Source organism: Saccoglossus kowalevskii, chromosome 19 (genome assembly GCF_978046115.1).
Source record: "Saccoglossus kowalevskii chromosome 19, keSacKowa6.1, whole genome shotgun sequence".
NCBI lineage: Eukaryota > Metazoa > Hemichordata > Enteropneusta > Harrimaniidae > Saccoglossus > Saccoglossus kowalevskii.
The window spans coordinates 16,590,902-16,611,830 of NC_140659.1; the positions used below are offsets into that span (position 1 = coordinate 16,590,902).

Below are 20,929 nucleotides of genomic sequence, written 5' to 3' on the forward strand. Positions count from 1 at the left end.
AGCTTGGGTAATGTATAGGTTCTTGGACAGTAAGTTTGGGTAATGTATAGGTTCTTGGAAAGTAAGCTTGGTTAAGGTACAAGTTCTTGGAAAGATAGCTTGGGTAATGTATAGGTTCTTGGAAAGAAAGCTGGGTAATGTATATGTACTTTAAAAAAGAAATTTGGGTAATGTATAGGTTTTTGGAAAGTAAGTTTGGGTAATGTATAAGTTCTTGGAAAGATAGCTTGGGTAATGTATAGGTTCTTGGAAAGATAGTTTGGATAATGTATAAGTTCTTGGAAAGATAGTTTGGGTAATGTATAGGTTTTTGGAAAGTAAGTTTGGTTAATGTATAAGTTCTTGGAAAGATAGCTTGGGTAATGTATAGGTTCTTGGAAAGATAGTTTGGGTAATGTATAAGTTCTTGGAAAGATAGAATTATTCAAAGCATGTGGACAAATATTACATTGACATTTGCCTATAGTATGGGAACTGTTGTAGGGGCACAATGGCATAAGTGAACATTTTACATAAGACAAAACAAGGCATGCAAGTTATTACAGCTTACCTGTAACAAAACAAAACAATGGAAGACATTTCTATATCAGACCATATAATGCATTTATTATAGAAGTAAAAATGAAATAAATTCTCAGAACTTGCAGATATTAATAAAATAAATAAAAATAGACATTGAAAATTAATTAACTAAAACATTTTAATACATAGAATCATCGAAAAAATTGAAAATATGTTGGTTTGTCTGCAGTGGATAAGCCAGAGACAACCTGGAATTTCATGTGAGTGAGCCATTCATGTGATGGGCACTATTTGAATGTGATGTATGCACATGTCCTACATAACTTGTGTTGTACTCAGAGTCTATTATGAAAATATTTGATCATCTGAACGAGCAAGAAATATGCAACTCTTCAAATGCCACTAATATAAACATACCAACTGTGTTAAGCAGGTCTAAATGTTGGCGATGGTTTACTCAAATTTCATTTTCTAATAATTTTTGCCAACACATACTATCATCTACACATTGCCCATATTCTTATTGTCATAGTCACATATTAGTTTCAAGACCTCAATAAACCTGCAAATTGTTATTATTCTCATCATCACATATGTCACACAAATAGATTCCATACGTCAATAAATAGGAGTAATCTCTGAGTGCATATTTAAACCTGCTCACTAGTATTAGTGTCATATACATACAACACACAAATGCAACGTTCTGTATCTTCAGTATCGCATTCCTAGTATGCATGTGTACACGTTGATGTGTGGCAACAAAGAAATACAATATTCAACAATTTTTATCATAGTTTACACCACTGATGAATTATGTGTTAAATTCTCAACAATGAGCACTGCCATGTGTACTGTGGCCATTTTGCACATTAACAAAACATTGAAACAATAAAGTATTTGACAGACATTAAAGTTTCGGTAATGGAAATGAAAGCATAGTTTTTTAATTAGCAATAATAAACGAAAATTTGTTAAAAATTAAGTTACCCAAAATGAAATGGCAAGAAAGACTTCAGCTCCCGAAAATGCTTTCCAGTGTTGACAAATTACATAATTGAAAAGCACACATTTAAAAGCACAATTTGGAAGAATGTTAAAAAGTCCAAGTATTGTTAATGCTGTTTTTATATTTATTATATATATTAAAAACATATTTTAGAAGGTATGCCCGTTTATAGCAAAACAAAATTTTTTAAAGAAACAATTACGACATTTCTTACATGCACTCAAAAACGAATACTAATTCTGGATGGAACAAATCATAGAATAATAATAATAAAAATAATTATTAGATTAAGACATTAAATATTAGAAATCACAGGTAGTATATATTATGGGATATTACACTAGATATTCATTAAGGGATGGAATCAGCACGGGAACATCAAATTAACATCAAAGCTAATCTGATTTTAGGTATAGCACCGTAAATTGAAAAAAAAAATGTTTTTGTATATGTAGTAAAATTAAATTTAATTTCTTTGAAAGCAAAACACATTAACATTCACTTTAATGGAAGTGTGAATATGCAAACTTATTTCATCAAAATACATCAACCAAGCAAATATAAGGTAACATGAACATGATTACAGATACATAATTAGTCTATCACTATTTTACCAAAAGTAATTATATATTCAAGGTTTTAAAAGTACTTATATATTATTAAGGTACTAAAAGTACTAATTTTAAGGTATTAAAGGTGCGTATTAATTGAAGGTACTAAAAGATATCGAATGTACTATTTAAAATACAAAAAATTACTTTGAATTTGAAGGTACTGAAAATACTTGTATATTGAATGTACTGAAAGTATTTACTGAGTGTGAAACACTAATAGGTATTTACTAAAAATACTATATATATAAAATATATTTAGGGTAATGTAGCATCATAACCTTATAGTTAAATATAGTTCGATAAATTGAACACACAATAAATATGACACCTATTAATAATAGCTTTACAATAAAAAGTACAGTAACATAGATCTAGGAATACCTCTATGAGAATAGAAAGTTTCAGTAATAACCTCACAAACTTGGAATACAAAAATATAACAATGAACAATATATGTTTATACAAGTCAACAACTACAAAGAAAGTTTTGAATAACTTTACAAATTCAGCTTAAAAAATGTTGTACAAGCCGTACAATTTGTAGTTATAAATTTAAATTGATTGATCTTCTAACACAACACATGTTCTATATACAAATTCAAGTCGATAATAATTAAAATGATTTCATATTGTTTGTACAGAAACAATGTATTTTAATAAAAATGTACATGAACAAAAACTAAAACATAATCAACATCAGATATACAGTAATTTACAAAGTTTGTTGCAATTACAATGTATGTTACATGTATGAATAAATTACATAAGATTAACAAAGAAAACTTTTCAACAAAGAAAAGGTGGCAGTGGAAAATGATTAGGCATATACTGACTGTTCAGGATGTTTTGGCATGTAAAATGTTTCCATGGAAACAATGATGCATAGGATACATTTGAGGATGAGAGTATTGTTCATTTTCCATTCTTTAGTAACAAAATGTATTCCAATAATATCTTAAAGATTAGTGTTGCCATGCAGCAAAAACATTGTATTGTAACTTTTCGGCATTTAATATTACATCACACCATGTAGGTTGCTACCACTAATGCGACCACACAACCCACTTAAAGTCTCTCTACCATACACTGTCATTCAATATTTTCTTTTGCATATTCGAAAAAATGACCTGGAATATTTAAAGGTCTTCAAAGGGATTGTAAAACTTCTAAAATTGTCTTGTAACAGAAGATATATTGGTCCTGATGAAAAAACAAAAATAAATATTTTTGTTAATTTCTGATTGGATACATATGTTGCACAACATTTTTAATTACAGTTCAACCTGTTTATAGTGACTATCCATGGTACTTTCAGACAGGTGTTCGTTTTATGGAGGTTGATTATTTAATTCATCAATACAAATTCAATTTCAAGGGACAGATGCCAGAATCCATGGCATCTTTATTGCAAGCACTGTTTTAGGGTCTATATAGTGCTTCAGATATGATATTTATGCATTTTAATGAGACCACATGACCATATATGGTTATTAAAAATGTTAAACAGATTGTGAACCCAATGTCTTCAATAAAGCACTAGTTGAAAATCTATCTGCATCTATAGTGATCTAGATATAATAGTTATACATTTTTAATGAGGTCACATGATCATATATGGTCATTAAATATGTTGATTAGATCTTGTGCACAATGTCTACAATAAAGCACTAGTTGAACACCTATATCAGCAATTATAGTGATCCAGATATGATAGTTATGCATTTTAATGAGGTTACATGACCATATATGGTCATTAGATCTTGAGTTCAATGTCTTCAATAAAGCACTAGTAAAATATCTCTACTTGTGGTCCAGATATGATGTTTATGCATTTTTAATAAGGTCACATGGCATATATTCATAAAATATTTTGATCAGATCTAGTGTGAATGTCTATATCTGCAATAGTACTCCTGATATGACGAATGAATGCTGTACATACAATTAATTTTCGCTGAAAAGACTTTTTGGGTGATTTGTATAGAATGTATTTTCACTGATTTTTGACGAGTTGAATGTAGAATATAGAAAAAAAAAAGTATATTCGTTGGATTTATTTTCACTGAATTATTCCTTCAGTGAAAATAGCGAAAATTAATTCCAAGCGAAAATAAAGTATTTTACTGTATAGACTTACCTTAGTTTGTATCATGCCTTGTCGCTGTTGTCTTAGGCCTTGTACAATCTCATAAATACTGAACTGTAAACAAATAAACAAAGATAGTGGCAGATTATCTCAGCAACAAGCTTTATGCATGACCCCTAAAGATCATACATTCAATTTTAATGAGAATTTCTCAATTACCGGGGTAATATTCCAAAGAATGGAAGCTGTAGTGATTGAAGATCATAAAATGGTTTAAATATTTCGGTATAACATTTACCAGGATGTGTGACCTTTAGAGGTCATACAAGAGGTCAAAGATCACATGACAATTGTCGACTGGGAGTTGCTTGCAGGCACTATTTTATTACTGCATTCTACTCTTCAAAACATTTGATAATACTAATAGCAATTGTCACAATAATACAATTTTCACAGATGATAAAGATATTGTCTACTCTTACTGCACTACTTTTCTTTGAGTTGAATCTTAAATTACTTCATTGCCTGAATATAGAGAAGTCATAGTGAAATTATTTCAATGCCAGAACATTTATAAATACACTCGTAGCTATTTTAGTTTGCCTCATCATGTTTGTCTTTATGAATTAATCGATTTAATTTATTTATGAATTATTTTTAGAATTATCAAATGTCTATGAATTAATCCCATGATGTAGTGTTATAGTAAAACAAACCCAATCAGCTGTGCACGTTGAGGTTATATATTATTAGAATACTTACATCCAAATCTCGTTCTATCATAGCTAGTATCAAGTCAATTGTGATGACAGTGCCAGTCCGTCCAATCCCAGCGCTACAATGCACAACTATAGGTCCAGAATGATGAATCTTACGCATATACCGCATGTAACGAACCAATGGTAAACCAGATACTGGAACACCGTGATCCGGCCATGTGGTATAGTTAAGATGTGTCAAGCGCCATTCTTTGCCAGTCTGCAAAAATTAATAATTCATATTACAAATATGGCAATAAATAGATAATAGTATACCAAATAAAGAAATGAAAGGTACCATACTTTGCATTTTAATTAGGTGACCCAAATATGGGAAGAAAGTTCAGTTATAAGGATGGTAAAGACTGCATATGAATATTCAAATAGGTTGCCCTTATATAGATTTACATACAGGAATGTCATGAATATTCAAATAGGTTGCCCTTATATAGATTTACATACTGGAATGTCATGAATATTCGAATATTTTGCCCTTATATAGATTTATAAACTGGCAAGATCATGAATATTCAAATAGGTTGTCCTTATATAGATTTACATACTGGAATGTCATGAATATTCAAATAGGTTGTCCTTATATTGATTTACATACTGGAAAGTCATGAATATTCAAATAGGTTGCCCTTATACAGATTTACATACTGGAATGTCATGAATATTCAAATAGGTTGTCCTTATACAGATTTACATACTGGAATGTCATGAATATTCAAATAGGTTGCCCTTATACAGATTTACATACTGGAATGTCATGAATATTCAAATAGGTTGCCCTTATATAGATTTACATACAGGAATGTCATGAATATTCAAATAGGTTGCCCTTATATAGATTTACATACTGGAATGTCATGAATATTCAAATAGGTTAACCTTATACAGATTTGCATACTGGAATGTCATGAATATTCAAATAGGTTACCCTTATACAGATTTACATACTGGAATGTCATGAATATTCAAATAGGTTGTCCTTATATAGATTTACATACTGGAATGTCATGAACATTCAAATAGGTTGTCCTTATATTGATTTACATACTGGAATGTCATGAATATTCAAATAGGTTACCCTTATACAGATTTACATACTGGAATGTCATGAATATTCAAATAGGTTGCCCTTATATAGATTTACATACAGGAATGTCATGAATATTCAAATAGATTGCCCTTATATAGATTTACATACTGGAATGTCATGAATATTCAAATAGGTTGTCCTTATATAGATTTACATACTAGAATGTCATGAATATTCAAATAGGTTGTCCTTATATAGATTTACATACTGGAATGTCATGAATATTCAAATAGGTTGTCCTTATACAGATTTACATACTGGAATGTCATGAATATTCAAATAGGTTACCCTTATACAGATTTACATACTGGAATGTCATGAATATTCAAATAGGTTGTCCTTTTATAGATTTACATACAGGAATGTCATGAATATTCAAATAGGTTACCCTTATACAGATTTACATACTGGAATGTCATGAATATTCAAATAGGTTGTCCTTTTATAGATTTACATACTAGAATGTCATGATTATTCAAATAGGGTGTCCTTTTATAGATTTACATACTGGAATGTCATAAATATTCAAATAGGTTGTCCTTTTATAGATTTACATACTGGAATGTCATGAATATTCAAATAGGTTACCCTTTTATAGGTTTACATATAGGAAATTTTATGAATATTCAAATAGGTTACCCTTATATAGAATTACACACTTGAAAGGTCATGAATATTCAAAAAAGTTGCCCTTATATAGATTTACACATTGGAAATGTCAAAAACTTACCTTCATGTCACTCATAGAGATTCGTCTGATGTCAAAATTTTCCAGTGTTTGCAAGGAAGTCATCTGGATTTCATAGCGACCTTGGAGTATCATTGGTGTGTCAACAGAATCTGGCCAATAACGATGACATTTCACCTTAGCAAAAAAAAAAAAAACAGAACATTATTTTATCAAAACAAACAGTCCAAATGTATTTCATATTTTTATATATAATTCTAGATATTTATAGAAATTATAATAGAACGTAAGATTATGATACTATGTTTGGATTTTATTCTCCACAAAAATATTTTTTCTTTCTTATAAAAAAAGTGCACACATTAACAAAATTTGACTGGGCAAGATGTCAATTAAAAAAAAGCATCATTACCTTTCCATTCTCCATATCCATGGTTACCATAGCAATGACCTCTACTTTTTGTTCCCATATCATTTGCCAAAAGTCACCAGTGGTATGCGGCAATGGACCTTGACAAGCTATGTAATGATATGGTGAGTTACCAACACTCCAACGTATAAAACTAGCATTGATGTAGTCACTGGTCCTACCATCTATCAATGTCACTCTGGTAGCGTCATCTGTAAAGTAAGAGACATCACTTTGGAGCTGTGCTTTTCAGGCTTGTGAGTGTAGTGTGGTGGAGAGTGTGTTCGTCAGTGAGGCGTTTTTCGTGATCAGGAGTTTGAATCTTGTGTTTAGCGTTATATTGTATGTATGTTTGATGGTATGTGATTACAATTGATGCAAATGCAATAATACTGTTAAATACTTTATTTTAACTGGAATTAATTTTTGCTGCACAAACTTTCTGGGTGTTTTGTATGGAATTTATTTTCACTGATTTTTGGCGAGTTGAATGTAAAATATAGAAAAAAAGGTATACATGTATTCGCTGGATTATATTTTCACTGAATCATTACCTCAGCGAAAATAGCAAAAATTAATTCCAAGTGAAAATACAGTACATGGCTTAGAACAGGAATATACAGAGAGATTCACAGTCCAGAAAAGCTAGGGGCAATGGCATATTTAAGCTGGAATTTGTTGAATGGTTGATGTCGGTGAAGAGGTCAGATTATCAAACTTGTATTTCAGAGCAATAATACTAAGACGAATCATGCTTCTATGCAGGAAATATTACAGAATTGTAACATAATATTTTTCTGTTTCTGTTTTGATCAACTTGTTGCAATTGCAAATGCAGGAATGATGTTAGTAGTGTATGCGCTACGTAAATGACAGGCATGGTCATAATACAACAGTCCCCGTTAAATTTTTGAAAGTTCTCTTTGTGCTCGTCATATTAAAGCGGAGGGGTTGTCGCAAGCGTGTCCTTGAAACTTGAGTTCCAAGTGGCATATATAACAGATCAAAACACGTGTTCCGTGTAGTAGTAATATGGCCAAAAATAAAAACAGCCGTTATTCGGCCATCTTTGATCTGATTATGAAACACACTGATATGTATGATGTATGTGCCAAATACGAATGAAAATGGTAAATAAATTGTGGAAATATAGTAGTAAGGCCAAAAAGTCAGATGGCTGTCAATCGACCATCCTTGACCAGATTTTGAAACATGTATAAAGTACATGTTTGTGCCAAATTTGAATGAAAACTGACAGAGCACGTCCAAGATACCGCATAAAAAAAAAAAACAAGATGCCTGCCAGTCGACCATCTTTAATCCAATTGCGAAATAAATTGTCATGGACATGTATCCAAACATGTATAATCTATGTACCAAGTTTGAATGACAACTGACAAAGCATGTCCAAAATACAACATTTTCAAAAAACAAGATGGCTGCCAGTCGGCCATTTTGAATCGAATCGCTAAACCACTGCATGTGCATATGTCCTAAATAAGGTACTAGGCACATGCAAAGAATGCACGGAATTGGTCCATACGATTCTGAAATATGACCTTGGACAGACTGACGCAAGGACGGACGGACGGACAGACTCAGGAACTCACGAACGGTCGGGGACATGTATCCTAACATGTATGATCTATGTACTAAATTTGAATAAAAACTGACAAAGCATGTCCAAAATACGACATTTTCAAAAAACAAGATGGCTGCCAGTCGGCAATCTTTGATCCAATTGTGAAATAAATCGTCATGGACATGTATTCCAACATGTATAATCTATGTACCAAGTTTGAATGAAAACTGTCAAAGCATGTCCAAAATACAACATTTTCAAAAAAACAAGATGGCTGCCAGTCGGCCATTTTGAATCAAATCGCTAAACCACTGCATGTGCATATGTCCCACATAAAGTACTAGGCACATGCAAAGAATGTACAGAATCGGTCCACAGGATTCTGAAATATGACTCTGGACGGACTGACGCACGAACGGAAGGACGAAGAACGAATTATAAGTCCCCGTTTTCGGACTTCGTTCGAACGGAGACTAATAAAATCATTTTTTAGTTTATGTACATTTCTATTGAGCAAATATAACTAAAATAAATTCCCAGATTAAGTCATATTTAGTACATTGCTAGACTTACATGGCAGTACATTCCGGTATCTATTCTTATCTTTATTTACAGGTAACTTGGCAGTCTCACAATCATCTACGGCTTTCACAAGACGAAGTTGCTAAAAAGACAAGAATAATGAGAAATTACATATTAATCTTTCGCCATTAGCAACAATATCAATCACCTTTATAGAGAATGTCAAATCAAAAAAAATTCACACCAATTCACCAATTAAAAAAAGGACAATTCGCTTGTTTTTTTTACTCTCAGATTTGAGATTTTGGAAACATTTGATTGGGCCTGTTCATCTAAAGTTAGATAAAGTTATTCAAGTCAAGGTTAATTTTAAACCAAATATTCTGAATACAGTATTACTAGAGATTTTTGTACAATATTTTGAAATGTGGTTATTATTTTTTATGCAAATGATAATGTACACAACAGGACTACTTCGTCAAAAATTACAGAAGTTAACATTTGTGGGAAAAATTATAAAAGTTAAATCTAACAATCTTGCTAAAAATAAGGGTCAAAGTTGAAAAATGGGAATAAAAATAAGGTTCAAAGTTGACAATGGGAATTAAAAATAAGGATCAAAGTTGACAAAAATGGTGATAAAAATAAGGTCAAAGTTGACAAAAATGGTGATAAAAATAAGGGTCAAAGGTGACAATAATGGTAATAAAAATAAGGGTCAAAGTTGACAATAATGGTGATAAAAATAAGGGTCAAAGTTGACAATAATGGTAATAAAAATAAGGGTCAAAGTTGACAATAATGGTGATAAAAATAAGGGTCAAAGTTGACAAAAATGGTGATAAAAATAAGGGTCAAAGTTGACAAAAATGGTGAATGAGGTCAAAGTTAAAAATTGTTAGAAAAAGTTAATATTTCTAATCATACCTTGTATTCTTCTGCTGGATCTTGCTTTTCAATCTTCTTTTTCAAATTGTTGACAGATTTGAGCAAACTAGTACCGGTGTAGTATCCATTATGGACAGTCGTAACAAGAGACATACGCAACAACTGACTATCACTAACAATACTTGAAGCATTTGCCTTGGGAGAAGACGGATTGCTGTCATCCAATGGTAAGTCAATATCACTCATCCATGGACTTGATTCACCACCACTCTCAGCACCACGCTTCTGTTTGGTTTTAGGTTTCTTATGACTAGATGAATTACCCGGCAAGTCATCATTATTGTCGCTGTCGGTGACATGACCAGAGCTATGCGAGCGTACTCTGCCACTGTCGCGTAGTGATACTGATGAACTGAATGCCATATTATCGCTATAATCTGACGCATCTAGAAAGACAATAATATAGAAAGTTTTACCAGGCATGGGTGACTGGTCTAAGTAATACTTTCAGCTTCTGTTATATTTTTTTCTGCTCTTGAAACACTGATAATTTTCACAAAAGAATTTTTTTTTTGAATTTCTCAAATCAGTGACAATCATGACATTTTGTAGCAATGAAAATCAATCTATCATCAAACGACGCAGAGTACTGTAAAATGGTAACCATTTATTATCGCTGACATTTAATTTCACTATTTTGATGTTTTGAACAATTCCCTGTTTTAATTTCACAAATTTGTCAAGGAAACAAGGAGATTTATTGTTATTTCATGTACCCAAAGATTTAATTTAGCGGAGTTTATTTACCAGCGAATATAGCGAAATTAAAACCCAGTGAAAAATGAATGCATTTACAGTATCAGTATGTGATTTTTGACAAGTTGAATGTAAAATGTAAGACAAAAGGTATATTTGCTACAGGCAAAAATAAAGAATTTTACAATAATTGGTTTACAGTATTATTTTGTATACAACAGCACTGAGTTTAGTTGAAATATTCTTACCTCATGAAAATTTTTGAGAAAAGTAAATAAATAAAAATTAAATTCAATTGTTCTATCACTAAGTTTTATTATTCTATCAATGAATTCTATTCTATGACAAAATTATATTAATTTATTCCTAAATTCTATTGTTCTATAATTTTGTTATCTATTTTAATACTCACTGTATTCCCTTGATGCCATTAATGCAGCCATGATCTCAGCTTGTCTTTGTTCATTATCGGCACCGCTACCACTAGCGCTACCGCTTTGCTGATTGGTCTGGTCCCCTAATGGCTGACCAATTCTACTGGATGGTCTTGATAGCGGAGTTCTGTTGATAAAGTACAAAATTAATTAGATATATGTATACACAGTTTAAAAAATACGAAACAAATATTCTTATAATATAAATTATGATTGAATTGAAATTATGCTAATTAATATGCAAATGAAGCAACCATACTTGAGAACACTTGGTGTATGTTTTAAAGTTAATAATGGAGCTGGCCAAGTTTTGTTCATTCAGCCATTGTCTCAGCACTTTATCATAGCCAATGTTTATAAACATGTGTGGCTATGATGGGAAGTTGATTTTATAGTACATAGCCACTGTATGTTATCTGGAACACTCAACATTGGTAAGAAATCATAGCAGGTCATATGCTACATTGTTTCTCATGACCCATGACCTAAAGATGGCCTAGATGTGATTGGTCATTTGGAGAGCCTATCAATGGTCGTGATAATAGGTTATTGACAAAAGAGTTATATAATGAGTCAATTTTTTATATAAGTCAAATAACTACAGAAATACTAGAGGAAGGTGAATATCTAAACTACACAGTACCATCACTGTATATAAATACTGTAGAATACTTTATTTCCGCTTGGAATTTATTTTCGCTATTTTCGCTGAAGGGATGATTCCGTGAAAATAAAATCCCACGAATATAATTTTATTCCTATATTTCACATTAAACTCATCAAAAATCAGTGAAAATAAATTTTAAGCAAAACCCCAAAAAAGCCTTTTCAGTGAAAATTAATTCCAGCGAAAATAAAGTATTCCACAGTAATACAGTACAGAAATGTAAATGTGAAATAATACTGTAAATATTCTGTCTAATTAGACAATTCAACTTCATTAACAAACACACTCTTGGTTTGTATCTCGCAGCGACCAAATGTGACCAATTCAGTTGTCATATGTTTTGCCAACTTTTTGATCGTGCACATGGTTTACAGATGTGTCCAATCAGATTTATCTATTCTACAGAGGTCAAATACATGACCTTTCAACGGAATCACATACAGATTCATGGGAGAGTATGATTACATTGAGGTTGCAATACCTTCACTTGCGGCATCAATATCGAGGAAAAAGTGAAAGAGAGTCTGCTAGAGTCTTACCTTGATATAGCTAATTTTACGATTCCTTTGCATTTTCTAAGAATAGCAACAGCCTTGTTATGCGTCATTCCAACAAGACTTTCACCGTTCACCTAAAAAAGGCAATAATCACACATTTATTTTTATTTATTCAGTACTTGAGTTAAGAAGCAGAACCTAGTTACTGATGTGGGACTTTATCTTGGCAAACGAATGGCTAATGTGAATGATGAGCAATTCGTCTTACAGAAATCCACTACGCTTACGACGACAAGTAAACTAATGATAGGAATAGCGCATAGGATAGTAGTTCAGATCTGTCAAGATGGCATTCACTAGAATACAAATGTTTTACTGATTTAGGCATAATGTCCTCTTACACTGTTTAGTGAGTTGTCAGCTATGCAAATCAAACCAAGAGTTCCATGATAAGAGTGTTACTGTGGAATACTTTATTTTCGCTGGAATAAATTTTCGCTGAAAAGGCTTTTTGGGCATTTTTTATGTAATATATTTTCACTGATTTTTGATGAGTTTAATGTGAAATATAGGAAAAAAAGTATATTCGCTGGATTTTATTTTCACGGAATCATCCATTCAGCGAAAATGGCAAAAATAAATTCCAAACGAAAATAAAGTATTCCACAGTGTTCAGTCAAAATTTTTTATATCAATATGGTGAAAGAAAAAATGAGCATACACATTGATAGGTTTTTTTAAGTTTGTGTAAATACATATACAAACAATATTCAGCGTGGAAAATCAGTTGTGAATGTTGTTTACCATATTTACTTTATTAGAATTATGTTCAATAGAAGTGCATATAAACACCTGAAACGCATTGGCTGTATATCAAATCATTAAAAGTATTACTGTAAAATCTGTATTTGAAACCGCGGCTTCTATTAAAATGGTACAATGCAACAGTGGGAATGTGGCTTCTATTAGAGCCTCTACACATAAGAGAAATGATGAATTTTTGGTTCTCAAATATTCAAAAAGAATGGGTGCGACTTCTATTAGGAATGCGGCTTCTAATACAGATTTTACGGTACTTATTGTGACTAGCAGAAAATTTCTGTAACACAAGCGCATACATTTTGAATAGACCAAATATGGTATATGATAACATCGTATATGTACCACAGCCAAGTGTTCAAGTACACAATTACCCCCTCAAATGTTGAGAAATAGAATTTTTTATTTTTACATCACCTGTAGCAATCTATCTCCAACCATGAGTCTTCCATCAATACCTGCCACACCATCAGGATTGAGTGTTTTTATAAACACACCAGTTTTACCACCTTTTTCGCCTCCAATAAGACTAAAACCCAAACCACCATTAGCCGGTTTTTCTAATTCTAATTTGGTAACACCTCCCTGTAAACCAAAAACAAATCCAGGTCAAAGGTCACCAAAATAATATATCAATGATTTCATGCATTTCAAAAAACATTCAGGGATGGTTAAAAAAACCCCAAAAACATTTCCAATATAAAGACTGTAAACACCCTAAAAACTTACCTCTGCAGGACTGGGGCTTCTTAATTCTCGATTCTCTTGTGTTCGATGAATTTCAACAATAGATTCCTTTTGATGATGCAACTCTCTTTTTGGTTGCCTAGCAACCACCTCGTCCTCACTTTCAGTAGAAATTTGGCGACTCAACGTCCTGTTTCTTCCATACTGCTTTGTCCTAATAATAGATTTGTTGGACGAGTTCATGGATGAAATCATTGCTTTTACTCGTTCATTGGCGGCTGGTTTACTCGGCTGTTCCTCAGCACTTTCCACTTTCGTGTCCACTTCCCCCTCACTCTCTGAAGATGATGAAAGTTCTCCGATATCAATTTCTGAGTCTGCTCCTGATTTATATTGATATTCCGGTGAAGACAGAACATCTTTGGAATATGGTGTTTGTTGTCTTGGTTCTGGAGAGATGACTGGCGATGTGACATTACTTCCGGGACTTGTTGGGATGGACGACTCAGGTGACTGAACTTGAACTGGGATACCACCTCTGTTATTATAAAAATTTCACATGGTTAAACCTTTCACTATTTAACCTCAAATAATTTTGTTCAAAAAATATGCTTGTTTTGTTGATCAACATTCAACATATACATGTAATAAATAACATTAAGATGCATTCACAAACTAAATAAAATTTTAACAATAAAGAATTATGTTAAACGGGTAAATACATCCATACCTTCACACTTTAAGCTAAAATGACACTACTATATAGGGTTCCACCCAGGCTGACTTGAGTACTGGTCACTAATTATTATTCATGAACTCTTTAATATTCAAGAGCTACGGTAATTAAAATTCATGAAATCTAGTTGTTGCTATTCAGGTACTTTAATTAATTTAACTTTTACTTTTAAAATATTTTGATGAAAAATTTATCCGTTTTTTATAAAACTGATGAGCAGATACACATTTTTTGCCAATTTTTTTTGATGTTTATGCGTCTGGATGAAGCTCCAAAATGTCTACCTATTTTTATACAGGCTAGCTTTTACATAAACTATAACTTAACTGACAGATAGTTTAAGACTTTTTGTGATGATAAATTACTAGATGTTACTGTGAGCAAAGATTTCTAAAATGAGAGTAAGCAAGGGTGTAAAGAATACACGAGATTTGAAGAAAGTCAACAAAATGATCAGAAAATTGCAGGAGAAACCAACGTATCTAGAAATTCTAATGCATAATAGTGAGTTTATGAAAGAACTTGTGTGTGTTCATCTCTTGACTGTTTTGGTAATGTCATTGCTTATTTGTAAAATGTGTAATATGTGCGTTTTTTTGTTTTTAATGCAGCGATTATTTTAGTTATTTCTGTTTCAGCAATCAATCATTTCAAGCACCCACTATGTTCTGTGATACAATTCGAATTGATTAGAAATATGTTCAACTGACGAGCATGAAACTGAATTGTTTTTAAATGTTTGTAAATCGTGGGAGATTACTCCTTGTCAGATTGTTGTCGCATATTAACATACATGGTTATCAAAGTTGCATACTCTAATCTTATAAATCCTTGATGTGACATACATTTAATGCTATACAGCATAGTCTATGAGTGAATAGCAAATAGTACACACATGCTGCAGGTAAATGTCAAGATATATATTGGAACAGTCGTCTAATACGCAGTACTGACATTGAACCTTTAAAAATTAGCTTGAACAGATATGATGGATAAAACACATTTTTTCCTGTTATGCTTCAAGTTTGAGAAAAATCACTGTCAGTCTTCATTTTGTAAATTGCTACAACGAATAATTGGATTGAAATACTGTGATAATGATTTATGAATTAAAAAAATGTTGAAATAATTACCTCAAAAATTGTATGTTAGTTATTCCATCTTTTTCACTCAAAAGTCTCGTCACATCATCCAAACTCATCCCTTTCACTATACTCCCGTTAACGGCGTATATTTCATCCCCGACTTTAATATCCCCAGTATTAAGTACTGGCGATCCAGAATCGATATCACTGATGAATATTCCATTATTTTTTGTGTTTAAGGTTAAGCCAAGCTGTTCTGTTTTGTCGTGCTTTATGCTCAATATCGGGACTTGATCCAGTGTAATTGATGGCGGTTCTAATAAGCGTAAGACTACTATGTTGACGTCTTGCGGAGTTGTTCGGAGGTAAGAGACGGCTTCAAAATGGCTCATGTAGGTCATGTCACGTCCATTCACCTGTATCAAAATATCAAGTGGTTAGTTTAATCCACATCCATTTCTTTTTGACAGAAACACTGAATATATGATAGGGTAAATATTATGTTATCAAAGTACACATTCACTGTGCATATGGCTAAAACCAAAACACGTGTATGCACCAAATTGCCAAGCTACACACCATGGTTTTTCTTCCACTTAATCACCGTGTGCCCCCACAAAGAGGAGCATAATCAAACGTATTGCACTAAAATCGTGAAAACCATCCACGTCAATTCAAATATGGTCAAAAGCCTTTTGATCTGGCTGTCCAGATGATGGTGAAGTATTTTCCATGATGCAGCAGTGTGTTCAGTGTTATTTCTGCTCGTTTGATTTTGTTTGTCACAATTTAATGATGCATATAATAAACCTGAGACAATTGGGATATTCAGACACAACTCTTACAATAGTATAGTGAAATTGATACTGTGAAATACTTTATTTTAGCTGGAATTAATTTTCGCTGGAATTAATTTTTCGCTGAAAAAGCTTTTTGGGTGTTTTGTATGGAATTTATTTTCACTGATTTTTGACGAGTTGAATGTGAGACATAGGAAAAAAAGTATATTCGCTGGATCCCTTCAGCATCCCTTCAGCGAAAATAGTGAAAATAAATTCCAAGCGAAAATAAAGTATTCTACAGTATAGCAAAAAGTCCAAAAGAACGTGTAAGAATGGGCTTGGATCTTTCTAAGAATCGGGGTAATTATCTATATCTAGAACTGTTCACTGCTTTGGATTAGATCTATACGACGCTAAGTGGATTAATTTATTTTAAAGTGTGTGGACTGAACAATGCCTATATCATTAACGCGAATTGTAACGATATAGAAAACATGTATGAATTTGAGGGAGAAACAAAAATATAGCCTGTAATAAATTTTGGATGGTAAGCAAAATTTGTATTCAATATACTGTTACAGTAGAATACTTATTGTAACTGGAATTAATTTTTGCTGAAAAGAATTTTTGGGTGTTTTGTATGGATTTTATTTTCACTGATTTTTAACAAGTTGAATGTAAAAAATATTGGAAACAAGGTATATTTGCTGAATTTAATTTTCACTGATTCATCACTTCAGCGAAAATAGCAACAATAAAGTTCTTTACAGTAGCTTACAATGTAGCAAATAAAATAAGATAATGAGTAAAAAGCCGAGATCCGATTCTGGAATGCCAGAAATGCTTGATTTGGATGATTTTTTAACACAAATATGGCCGTCATTCGGCCATCTTGAATCAGATCGTGAAACAAATTGATGTGCATATGTATAATATTATGTATGATGCATGTTTAAAGTTTGAATGTAATCGGTCCAGGCATGTCTAAGATATAGGTCCGAACACAAGCACGCATGGATGCACAGAGGTTTTCGAACTGCGCCAGAATGGGGGACTAATAAGATCAGATTAAGTAATCTTGATATTATTGAAAAAATAATCCCAAGTAATAAATAGAAAGTGTTAGAATTACAGTTTTCACACATTTGTTTGAATTTTGTTAAAAGAAAAATATTTCATACAAGTTGTATACCTTGCATCTAACCACACATCAAATATGATTCTTCATCATCACTATGTCACTTTAATAAACAGTTTACACACCTTAATAAGTTTATCTCCTTTCCTCAGCCTGCCATCAGATTTAGCAGGATCCTGTACGATTCCTTTAATATAACAACCACCTGAATCTACACCTCCAGCTACCGTAAAGCCTAACCCACCACGGTCTGGTTTAGTTAAAGTCACTTCAATCACTTCCTGAAGAATAAAAATGAAAAATATTTCGGAGTCAGAGAAAAGTTTTTAAAATAGAAATATGAGTTATATGACATCACTCTCCTACATGTATTGCATTATCAAATTGTTTGTAACATTAGCAGAGTGCATAGAATTATTTCTTGTTTTAACTGATGCACCGTAGTTACAAAAGAGGAAACTCACCCCCGGCAACGAAGATGATTTTGAAGGTGATGATGTTGATATTGATGAAGCTTGTGATGTTTCTATGGAAATGTTAGATGTCAACGACCTTTCATCCGCAGATAAAGATTTCTCAAGAGATGCAGTCCTCTCTGCAGATGACACCTTCTTTAAAGTGGATGTCATGGAAACAGGTGATGCAGATTCATATGAACGTTGGGTGCTAAGCAACGATGATGATGGTGGAATGTGTGATTCAGCTTGCACAGTAAGAGGTGATGCAACAGGAGTCATTGGATTGCTTTCAGAATCAGAATTCTATAATTATAGAAATAGAAATACATCAAATATAAGATGTTTATAAAATTAAGAAGTCAAAAATCATTGTGGAATAATCTAAAAATTCTGCGTCATTGCTGAGATTTGTAAGCAGCTACAAAGCACATAGTTAAATCCTCAAAGTTAGACTATACTGTAAAATCATCGACTTTCACTGTCATTTAATTTCATTATTTGATGTTTTGAGCATATTTACTGTGTGTTTTAATTTCACAAATTTGTCAAGGAAACAATGAGTTTATTTATTTGAGTTTTATTGTTATTTTACATGTTAATGTAGATTTAATTTAGCGAAAATACCAAAATTAAAACCCAGTGAATAATTAATGCATTTACAGGAGGTGAGTAAAACGTATCCATGATGTGGGATACAAGTTAACTTTATCTGCACTTAGAATATTTTCTTTTCATGAAGTCCCTGTTTGATTGAAAATTATAATATTCAAGTGCATTGGTCGTTGCACAGTACGTGTTCAAATTTCATGTTAATAATGTATCTTTTACATGTTGTGTATGTCAATACGAAACCCATATCAAACAGGACTCGGCATGAAGACCACCCCCTTTAACATACATGTATCCTGCTTGCTATTAATTTTGTTAAAATAAGTACATTGTGGTTGCAATAACAACATTTTGATGATAGATATTATTGATAATCACAGCAACATTTGGATACTAATTAGCATTAATTAATATGGAAATGCATCCACAGATTCAAAAATCACAAACTTTTTCTGAATACTTTATTTGCTTTATTAGTGATGCATCTCCAATAGAATGTTTATTATTTATTATATAATGGATCAATCAAATATTACTTTTTTTGACCACAACACTGTCACGTACGTAAGCACATGCATTACTAATAGAGCAAATATGTAACAGAACTTGAAATATTAACGAAGCATTTATCAATATATAAATATTGCATAATAAAATTAGCATGGCGTCTACCATTTTTTTTCTTGAAAATGTTTATCAAGTCCTGTAGCTAATATATTATTATATTATTTGGTTCAAAGAAATAATTGAAAAATACAAAAAAAATGTTGTATCCAACTTTTACTGAGTAACATAACATTGGAACCGAAGGTTAAAGTGTAACTGAATTGGGACAATTGACTTTTTTTGTGTGCAAAATTTATTTATAAAAACATTATGAAAAAAAATCAAGTGAAAAATGTACATAAATTAAGTAAACGATCAATAATAATGTTCTGGATAAGGACACGCCCACGTTCAGTTTCTTGGTCGACTCAGAGCGAGGCTCCAACTAGAGTACCTAATTAGCATACAAGGGTACTTTGTGACGTCACGGGGGGAACTTGTCATCGTCTCACAATGGCCGCTATACGTATGCAGTGCTCGGAAAGCGACACGGAATCTATGTTATCGTCTGACGAGAGTTATGAAATCGAAGAGTATGATGACAATGAGAGATGTCACGATTTTGTTTTAGAGTGCCAGGGACAAATTGGCCCATACAGGTTTGAACCTGCAAGAAAAGTACGCGATGTGGGTGATCGTGTACCTTCCCAAAATGACCGTGACACAGAGTTTGAACATCGTGACCGGCTTGGTTTCCAGTTTCTGTCTTTTGTTCATCCAAATTCTAAACACATATCAGTGTGCAATTTTCAGTTTCTTGATCTTCTGAAGAAATCATGTAAAGACACAAAGTACGTGAACGGTGAATGCGTCCAGTGCTTACATTTTCCAATCGCCATTTTGTGTTTTGTTGTTGTTGTTCCACGATCGATCTAGTTATTTCGACTCTGGCATAATAACATGAATACATTCTAAACTTTTCAAGCAAATTAATATTCATATTCTACATGGAAAATATTATTCTTCTGGTTATTTACACAGTTATTCCCGAAACCCAAATAATTCATAACGAATCCAGATGGTGGATCAACAAATGATTCGGGCGTAAAATGGACACTGCAAATAACGGTATATGGAGAAGGTCCATCCCAATGTTTCCTGGTGTTCTTGACGGCTTTGGTCCACTGATGTCATAAATTCGAATCTTTTGGGAACCCATAAAGACTTACGCGATCGCCGTGTGTGTTACTACACCTGCCAACAACACAGCGTTTCCCCATGAAAACGATCGTGGTAACTCGTTGTATATGATGGTAACTTGAACTCGTAAGAATTCTCGATCTTGGTAACTCGTTGTATATGTTTACGAAACGCGTGCGTATGGAAAATGATAAACAATCCTGTCTGCTAGCTAGCTCATGCTTTATGCTCCCGTTGGTGGCGCCATTTCGGTTACACTCGTAATGCCGAAAAAACTCGAAGGTGATGGGAGAGGGGGGCGTGGCGCGATTTCGGAATATCATTGACTGTTT

At 32.6% G+C, this 20,929-nt stretch overlaps 1 protein-coding gene across 1 annotated transcript in view; it reads right to left on the reverse strand.

Moving 5' to 3' along the window:
* Nucleotides 1-578: 578 nt before the first annotated feature.
* The window catches only part of LOC100374560 (tyrosine-protein phosphatase non-receptor type 13-like), a 58,064-nt gene continuing 37,713 nt past the window's right edge, over nucleotides 579-20,929 (reverse strand). Inside the window, exons 25-38 of the mRNA XM_085493718.1 lie at nucleotides 18,249-18,545; nucleotides 17,910-18,065; nucleotides 15,913-16,280; nucleotides 14,086-14,581; nucleotides 13,774-13,941; nucleotides 12,580-12,671; nucleotides 11,352-11,500; nucleotides 10,223-10,629; nucleotides 9,347-9,437; nucleotides 7,195-7,403; nucleotides 6,825-6,959; nucleotides 4,994-5,209; nucleotides 4,283-4,345; nucleotides 579-3,345 (exon numbers count right to left, since the gene is read on the reverse strand). Of these exons, the coding sequence (XP_085349844.1) occupies nucleotides 3,292-3,345; nucleotides 4,283-4,345; nucleotides 4,994-5,209; nucleotides 6,825-6,959; nucleotides 7,195-7,403; nucleotides 9,347-9,437; nucleotides 10,223-10,629; nucleotides 11,352-11,500; nucleotides 12,580-12,671; nucleotides 13,774-13,941; nucleotides 14,086-14,581; nucleotides 15,913-16,280; nucleotides 17,910-18,065; nucleotides 18,249-18,545 (2,901 nt within the window). The 3' untranslated portion in view covers nucleotides 579-3,291. The remainder of the gene's footprint in view (nucleotides 3,346-4,282; nucleotides 4,346-4,993; nucleotides 5,210-6,824; nucleotides 6,960-7,194; nucleotides 7,404-9,346; nucleotides 9,438-10,222; nucleotides 10,630-11,351; nucleotides 11,501-12,579; nucleotides 12,672-13,773; nucleotides 13,942-14,085; nucleotides 14,582-15,912; nucleotides 16,281-17,909; nucleotides 18,066-18,248; nucleotides 18,546-20,929) is intronic.